Source organism: Cololabis saira, chromosome 5 (assembly GCF_033807715.1).
Source record: "Cololabis saira isolate AMF1-May2022 chromosome 5, fColSai1.1, whole genome shotgun sequence".
In the NCBI taxonomy this organism is placed as follows: domain Eukaryota; kingdom Metazoa; phylum Chordata; class Actinopteri; order Beloniformes; family Belonidae; genus Cololabis; species Cololabis saira.
In genome coordinates, this window is record NC_084591.1 from 38,066,702 (window position 1) to 38,075,156 (window position 8,455).

Sequence of the window (8,455 nt, forward strand, 5' to 3'; positions counted from 1 at the left end):
GCGTGCACATCACACATTGGCAAAATTACCACCATAAAAAAAACTGAATCAGACAATCTTATTTCTACTATATCCAAGGTCGTGGAGTGAGGCAGTCCTACTGATTAGTGTTTGAGGTGCACATGGTAGCCTAGATCATGCAAATTAAAGATACTTTCTCATGACTAATCCAGAGAGGCTGAAAGGGCCTGAGAGGATTCATCACATGTTGGGGATCTGTTAGATTAACCTTTTTGCAACCATTTCTCTATCTGCAGCACAGCAGGGATTACTATTCAGTCAAGAATTAACATCAGTTTCATTTCTGAAGAAAGGAAAGTTTTTCTTCTTTCTGAAAGATAATTTGAGGTTACAGCTGTTAGTCTTTGAGCCCACGGGTGTTCTGGAGGGTGTTCGTGTGATGGCAACAGTAACTAGTGACACAATTATAAGATTAAGATTTTAGATGCAGAAGGTTGAAACCACATTAAAGATAAGCAGTGAATCAATCCTTTTTCTTTTTAGCAAATCCAACATGTGACAGTAAAAAAGCTGGCAGCAGGCATGAATCCTGTTAAAACAAAACTAGAAACCCGCTGTTGCACATCTTTACACTGAAGAAATTCAGGACAAAGTACTTTGTCATACAAAATGTTGCAAATATTTATTAAAGAATACATATACAAAAAGATGCATGTCCTTACGAGTGTGATTATACAGTATTTGCATCAACACATACAGGAATACAGGATTTCAGAGATCTTCAGGATACATCGATGGCACTAACCGTTTGGCCAAGTGGACCTCAGAAAGACATAGGTAACATTATTATTATTTTTTATTAGTCAAGTTAATATTGACCTTCTCAAAATAAAACTGCACCATTATGTTCAAAACATAAACATGCAATATAATCATTGATATAAATGATACATACAGTAACGAAACATCGATTCACACAACAGGAACCAAATGCTCTTGTCCTTTTTTCTTGCACTGTTAAAAGTTTCACACTTCACTTTAAAATGAAAAAAAAAAAAAAAGCATACTGTGGGATTACAGTTTGATTCCGAGTGGCAGCAAACCACAAACTGCAACAAATAAATACAATTAAAATGATAAAATGTGAGTTTTTAGAACTTGTGATTGAATTGGAGGTTCACTCTTACTGCCCTAGAGCCGCGATGAGGTCTTGCAGAGGCTGGATGTCTTCAGGCTCCAGCAGGGCGTGCTGTCGGCAGAAGAGTGTGAGATGTGTGAAGAGTGTGTTAAGGTGTGGGTGCAGGCCCATCGCAAGTGCTTCCCTGTAGTGAGACCAGTAAATGTGAGCAAGAGTCCTAAATAGGAGCAAATAGACCTTCTGGACCAGAAAGATGAAGCCTGTGGGAAACACAACACCTGGGAGAAAACGGATGAGAAAACAGCTTAAAACTCAGTTTGTTGTGTGACGTGGAACAACACAAACTCACAGGTGCACATTACCTGCTTTTGTAGGGAACACATTTTCATCAGTCAGTAAGTCCTGAATGTAGGACATGGCGTAGTCAAAGTAAAGAGGGGCGGAGCACTTCAGCTTCCTGCCGTGGTCGTCGGTCCAGAAGTAAACCCTGATAACATCAGTGCAGAGTCAAGGCGCATCCTTCTGGAAGTTTCTGCAGTCAAAACTATATGTTCTACAGTTGATTACGTTTCTTTAGAAAAAAAAAAATGAGGAATCACTTTTAGTGAATCATTCTGGAGACAAGACATTTGCTGGCCTTGCCCACTTTTTTGCATTTTGTTGTTCCTAATGAATCCTTTACATTTGCATTGCAAGTTATATGTTCTTTGCAATATTTATGTATGATCTGGGTAAAGTACAGTCATCATTTAGTGTAAGTTGTATATTGTGGATAATAAATGCACATGTGCAATAAGACTCTTCTCTTTTATAGGCCTGTGTAACCTAGGATGCTACCGGAGTTCAGATCGATACAAGTGTTTGCCGGTGTTAAATTAGACTGGTAGATGGGTGTGTGGATATTCATTTTTGTTCAAATCAAAGTTGAAGAACTCAAAATGTGAGTATTGGGTATTCCATATAGGTTTAGTCAAACATAAGGAAACACGTAGAACAAGAGTCAGAACAAGATACTCCAGTAAATAAGCGACTAAAATTATTCAAATTGAGTAGGTAAAGGACTGCTACACCCACCAAGCTGGTGTAGAGCGTCATTTTTTTTTTTTAATAAAATTGACCAAGTAACTGATACACAGGTTATATAGTGTGCAAAACACATCCAACAAAAATATAGAAACCTGGGGTACGATGTGAACATTCATTGGAAAAACAAACAAACAAAGAAAACAGCTAGTTGGAAGAAGCTGGAAACATCTGTTAAAGCACTATTACTCTACCCTGTCGCTCTGGTGCTCTGCTCCAACAGAGCTGGCTTAAATTAGCATGTCATTGACAGACTTGTGTAGACCTTGATGACAAGCAGTGATCCAGTCTGGTGTATCTGAGCAGCGAATCACCTAAAACATACAGGGCAGCGGGTCCTGAGGACCAGGGTTGAAGAACATTGCTTTTATGCCAGTGGATAAAGAAAAAAAAAAAAAAAAGGTGTGTGTATTTAGGGCCCGAGCACTTACAGTGCGAAGGCCTATTGTATCTGTAGAATTCTTTCTTTCTTTCTTTCTTTCTTTCTTTCTTTCTTTCTTTCTTTCTTTCTTTCTTTCTTTCTTTCTTTCCTTTCTTCTTTCTTTCTTTCTTTCTTTCTTTCTTTCTTTCTTTCTTTCTTTCTTTCTTTCTTTCTTTCTTTCTTTCTTTCTTTCTTTCTTTCTTTCTTTCTTTCTTTCTTCTTTCTTTCTTTCTTTCTTTCTTTCTTTCTTTCTTTCTTTCTTTCTTTCTTTCTTTCTTTCTTTCTTTCTTTCGACGAAAGGAGGGCCTTTTTGCCCCCCTAAACGTGCCCAAAAAGTCACCAAATTTTGCATGCAAGCCAGGCCTGGCGAAAAATGTGATATTTAATAGTTTGCATTAATGGGCGTGGCCTAATGGCTCAACAGCGCCCCCTTGAAAACTTTGTGCCTCAAGCCCCACGATACGGTTTGACGTACATGGCACGAAAATGGGTACACACCTGTATCATGGCGCAACTTAAAAGAAAAGTCTCTTGGCGCCGTGGCCGAAACCGAACAGGAAGTCGGCCATTTTGAATTAATCGTGTAATTTTGGAGAAATTTATGCCATTCCTTCGGTGGTTAATACGGCCCGAACCGTAATGTGCCCCCAAGTGTGTTATACATCAAAATGTGCGTCTCCGTCCTGTGACACCACGCATTACTTTTCTCTTTCAAAAGTGTTACCGCGGCGACGCTAGACGCCAAAAAGCGCGCCCACCCTTCATCTGATTGGTTCAGACAGAAAAAACTTTGCGCCTCAAGCTCCACAATACGGTTTGACGTACATGAACGAAAATCGGTACACACCTGTATCATGTCGCAACTTAAAGAAAAGTCTCTTGGCGCCATGGCCGAAACCGAATTATTAAATTTGAATTTGAATTAATCGCGTTATTTTGGTGCAATTTATGCCATTCCTTCGAGAGTTAATACGGCCCGAACCGTAACGTGCACCCAGGTACCCAGGTGTGTTATACATCAAAATATGCGTCTCCATCCTGCGACTACGCGCATTACTTTTCTCTTTCAAAAGCGTTACCGTGGCGACGATAGACGCCAAAAAGCGCGCCCTCCCTTCATCTGATTGGTCCATATTTGATGGTTCCCCAAAAGTCACCAAATTTTGCATGCAAGCCAGGCCTGGCGATAAATTTGATATTTCATGGTTTGCATTAATGGGCGTGGCAAAATGGCTCAACAGCGCCCCCTAGAATACTTTTCTTATCATAACTTTTGAATGGTTTGACATAAAGACTCGTGGGTGGTGTCATCGGACTCGGTATTGAGTCCTTGACCTTCATTGGCCTGAATTAGCCCCGCCCCTTCTTCTGATTGGTTGTCCCTATTTTCTGCTATAACTTTTGAATGGTTTGACATAGGAAGTCGTGGGTGGTGTCATTTCTGATATGCTTATGGGGGGCGGTGGCCATGAATGCGAGGGCCCGTTCATCGCTGCTTGCAGCTTTAATTTTCTCTTGTATTTCTAGAATCTGCAAGAATAAGGATTGGAAATGTCAGTGACCAATGCCCAGAACTGAGAATCTGGGTGAGTAAAACTGAAGCCCAGGAGTTTTTATCATTTTCCGACAAAGAACCGTGGTGTTTGAAGCAATGATAATGTGAAAATTTTTATTTTTCCACTGACAGGCATTTTAGCCCACTGATATATACCATCTGGCCCCAATAAAGAGGCCAGGGACCCTCCCATTGGAAAAGTACTGCAGTTATTAATAGATTTCAGCTGGTAACCAGTTATTTTACCCCAACTGAAGCTTCTCTTTCCCTAAAGAGCTACGTTAAAAGACACATCCTGCCATCATGGAAAGGCGACACTCTCTCTCTCTATTGGTCTGCATGAAGCCAACAAAGAAACTCCTGACAATATCTAGGTTAAGAAGTGCTCAACACATAATTAAAACCTTGAAGGATGGCGTTTTCAGCATCTTGCAGTAATCATGAATCACATAAATGTTCTGTGAAATCTAATCAAAAGTAATCAACACCAGAACTAGCTGCAGTGTTAAATACTTAAAGAACAAGTATTTCCACATGCACAATGTGAGGTGATCTCAAGGTATTTGTACCAACCAGCTGTGTAGCCTGAAGGAATAATAAAAGGAAAAGAAAAAGAACATAGGCTTTGATTTGCTAGAGTAGATGAATAGTGGTCCTTGGAGAACTGGAAACAGGTCTTGTGGTCCAATAAATCTGGAATTACTCCGTTCCAGAGTGATGGGCGCAGTGTGATTTTGGATGGAGTGATTTGTTTCTTTTTATATTCCCTTTTAAACTATGCAGTGTGGTGTAGGTTTGCTGACGGCAGCACTGTTGGGATGGCTGTCATCTACGACATGACCACTAGATGGGAGCAGCTGTTACAGCCTGTTCCTTATGGAAGACACGCCAGAAGATGACGAATGACTATGTCATCATCATCAAAGTGAGTTTATAAAACTATCGGCATAAAACAAATGTGAAGCTTTACAGAATCTATTCCTCGGTCACTAGTCTGAACTTCTCTCTTAACATTATTTACAGGCACAATTATTTATACTTTTTACTGTATGGAGTTTGGATGGCAAAATAAACATCTGAGGCCTTGCAGATGAGAGGCCGTGTCCTTTGGATGGCTGTGCATTGGGTAATGTGTGCGGTTTGATTGTCTAACGTACGTGTTGCCTGGTCCACAGGCGGTCGGACAGGTGCTGGGCGTGCAGAACTCCGACAACGCGCTGGAGAACAGGTTTATATGCTTGAAAAAAGCCACAGCTGCAACAGATCAAACAAACAACTTATGTCTCCTGCACATATTGCCTTTTTTTCCAACTTATCTTTCTTTCTTTTTGCACTATGTGTCAGGGAGGAGAGGAGGCAGGCAGGGGCGTCAATTGGGTATGGCAAGGTATGGCAGTCGCCACACTTTGGCTTCAAGGGGAAATGTAAATGTTTGTTTTTTAAATACATTTATGGAATTAGTCTGTGTCTATTTGTATTGATTATTCTATTACTTAATACATATAGAATAACTACAAATGCAAATCAGAACAACATAATCGATTTCACTATTTATTATACACTGCAAAAACTCAAAATCTTAACAAGAATATTTGTCTTATTTCTAGTTAAAATGTCAAATTTTTGTAAAAGAAAATCTCATTACATTTAAGACAAGACTCAAAAACAACCATTTTCACCTGTTTCAAGTAAATTTTCACTTAAAATAAGTAGAAAATCTGCCAGTGGGACAAGATTTTTTTGCTTGTAATGAGAAGATAAATCTTGTCCCACTGGCAGATTTTTCTACTTATTTCAAGTGCAAATTTACTTGAAACAGGTGAAAATGGTCAAATAACAAGTTATTTTTCTGGTAATGTCTCTTGTTTTAAGTGTAATGAGATTTTTTGACTAAAAATGAGACATTTTAACTAGAAATAAGACAAATATTCCTGGTAAGATTTTGAGTTTTTGCAGTGAGCGAGACTGCATTTGAAAAAATTCCAATTTTCTTGACCACACAGATAAGCTACATAGACTTCAGTGATGAGTATTTGCTGGACGTGTTGATTGATACTTTAGTTCAGTTCTGTGACTCGTAACCTTGCCATACCTTAGCTTTGACTGAATTGACGCCACTGGAGGCAGGACGAAACAAATACAGGTAGGAATCCATCAATACTCACTGTTGCTGGCGAGCCACTCGGCCTGGTCGACGCCAGGCGGCAGGGCTGCGAGCGTGAACACGTCGGTGTGCGTGATGCGCTGGCACACATACTGCTGCTGCAGGTATGCTCGCTGCTCCTGATTATTGTTATTGATTCCCCTTGGGAAGACGGTGCAGAGTTAATAAGGTACAAGCAGAAGGAGGGACTCAGATGGAAAATGTGATGGCGTGTAGAAATAAATAAAAGTATAAAACATGGATCAGTGGATTAATTACTCCGACTGCAGTTAGGAGATAACGCTCTCATCTGTCTTGTCCCCTCCGTCCCCCTCACATTCAAACACTGCTGTAACTGCAGCCGTGAAGCCCCGGCACTGCAATAAAGGCAGTGAATGCAGAGCCAGGATAATTACTGTTGATGAAGCAGACTTGCTGCAGTGATCAGCGCTTCAGAGCAAATAACTAAAAGAACTGACGCTGTGCAAGATCATGCAGAGCTGAGCTCAGAGGCCTGCTGGCTGCTGGAAAGCCTTTTTTTTCCTGCATCAGTTCACACTGGCAAGCCACAGGTCATGATGAGTAAAACACAAAACACGCAACAAGTATTGAGTGAATGCAGGGAATGCTTGACGTTTGAAAAACGCCAGCTTGTTCGGGACAGCCAAAACTTGGCAGCATGATTTGACTTTATTTAAAACAGGAAGGTAGTGGCTATCTACTCGGATGAGGAAGGGTGATCTCCTGTCCCAGAAATGCCTCTAAAGACAAAAACAAACAAACTCCCCCTCCAGAAACAGAGCGCTTTGGATTAAAGTGAACATTGAGAAGTGCAGTGGGGGAAACAGCTGTCACATACAGTTTTCAAATGTCCACAGAGCCAGCAGCTGAGGGTTTACACAGTGTGACCTTGCCTGTTGCGATAAAGAAAACACTGAGCTCTCTATTGGGTTTCACTCCCGAGCGTAAATGTGTGCGAGTGTGTGTGTGTGTGTGTGTGTGTGTGTGTGTGGGGTGGGAAGAGAGAATTTGTTTAATGGTTTAAACAGGAGGTCTTTGTCTAAGGTAAAAGCTCAGAGCAGACGGGGAGGGATATTGGCAGAGATGAATGTAAACATTGGTACAGTAGCGCAAATTCATGCCAAACTTCCCATGTGTCCACAGGAACTTCTTCTGTTAACATCCTGTTCAGCTCCAACTCCTCAGCATTAACTCAGAGAGTTATCACCTCTCGGCTACGAGTCGCCAGCAGGAAAACACATTGAACCCGGAGATACTTGTAATGTTGTGTTTGTGTGTAAGCAACGCTCCCGTGTGACCCTGCTCTCCTGTTTTTTGTCATCAGGTAACCCTCATCTCACCCATGAGGGTGACAAACAGTTGCTGCGAAAGAATCGTTTCAAAGCAGGCATTTGAAATGTGATTAAGATACAACACATTTGATCAGTTGGTGCAAACTACTTTCTCCACATGTGTTACTGGTGGAGGAATCCAGGCGCTGATGGCATCACACAAATATGTAACCCACACACATATGTGCATTATCTGAAGGACATTCCTCTATAAACCATCTGCAGCCAGGTTTCTATCATCGTTTCCTGCTCTACAACACTGTTGGTTAATTTGGGGGGCGGGGGGACTGAGTGACAACACAAAGATGGAAAGACAAACCCTAAAAAAACAAAAAAAAACCCAACAACTTAGGACAAAAGACGATTCATAAAACTTACAGTTTCTCCGCGCTGATGTCAGAAGGCTGAGTCTTGCTGTCTGCCTTTGTGGCTGAGGGGTAACTATGGCAACCCCCCATGGCGTAAAGCTAAGAGCAGAGGTGTTTGTCGTGCCAGCCCCACTTTTCCATCCCCAAACACACTAACACACACACTTCTCCACACTGAGGGCAGCATAAGTCAACCCCAGCCCCGACACAACCATCTCAGCTCACAGACGGGCCCATACGGCTGACAAAACAAATCCCCCCCTCACAAAAACTTTCCAAGTCACAGCCGGATCAGCCCGGGGCTTGAAGATGGTGGTCTTTGCACAAAAATAAAAGCTTTCCAGCCGTCCACCTCTCTTCCTGCTGCACTGATCCAGTGTCAGCGTGTTTATGTCTCCTTTGTCTGGAGTCCTACACCATACAGGCTCCTCCTC

At 41.6% G+C, this 8,455-nt stretch overlaps 1 protein-coding gene across 1 annotated transcript; it reads right to left on the reverse strand.

The window, feature by feature from the left end:
• Window positions 1-623: 623 nt before the first annotated feature.
• LOC133444287 (MOB kinase activator 2) lies at window positions 624-8,455 on the reverse strand. The gene is made up of 5 exons (XM_061721941.1): window positions 8,032-8,455; window positions 6,324-6,463; window positions 5,316-5,412; window positions 1,462-1,586; window positions 624-1,377 (listed from the first exon to the last, which is right to left on the reverse strand). The coding sequence occupies exons 1-5, from the start codon at window positions 8,109-8,111 to the stop codon at window positions 1,145-1,147; spliced, it is 675 nt and encodes a 224-aa protein (XP_061577925.1). The 5' UTR covers window positions 8,112-8,455; the 3' UTR covers window positions 624-1,144.

What these genes read in the sequence shown, in the direction of transcription:
- LOC133444287 (XM_061721941.1), bottom strand. Translation starts at nt 8,111, where the DNA reads ATGGGGGGTTGCCATAGTTACCCCTCAGCCACAAAGGCAGACAGCAAG. An exon ending in CGAGTGGCTCGCCAGCAACA is followed by an intron (nt 5,413 to 6,323) that starts GTGAGTATTGAT and finishes GATCTGTTGCAG; the next exon opens with CTGTGGCTTTTTTCAAGCAT. An exon ending in GCCTGTGGACCAGGCAACAC is followed by an intron (nt 1,587 to 5,315) that starts GTACGTTAGACA and finishes TGATGTTATCAG; the next exon opens with GGTTTACTTCTGGACCGACG.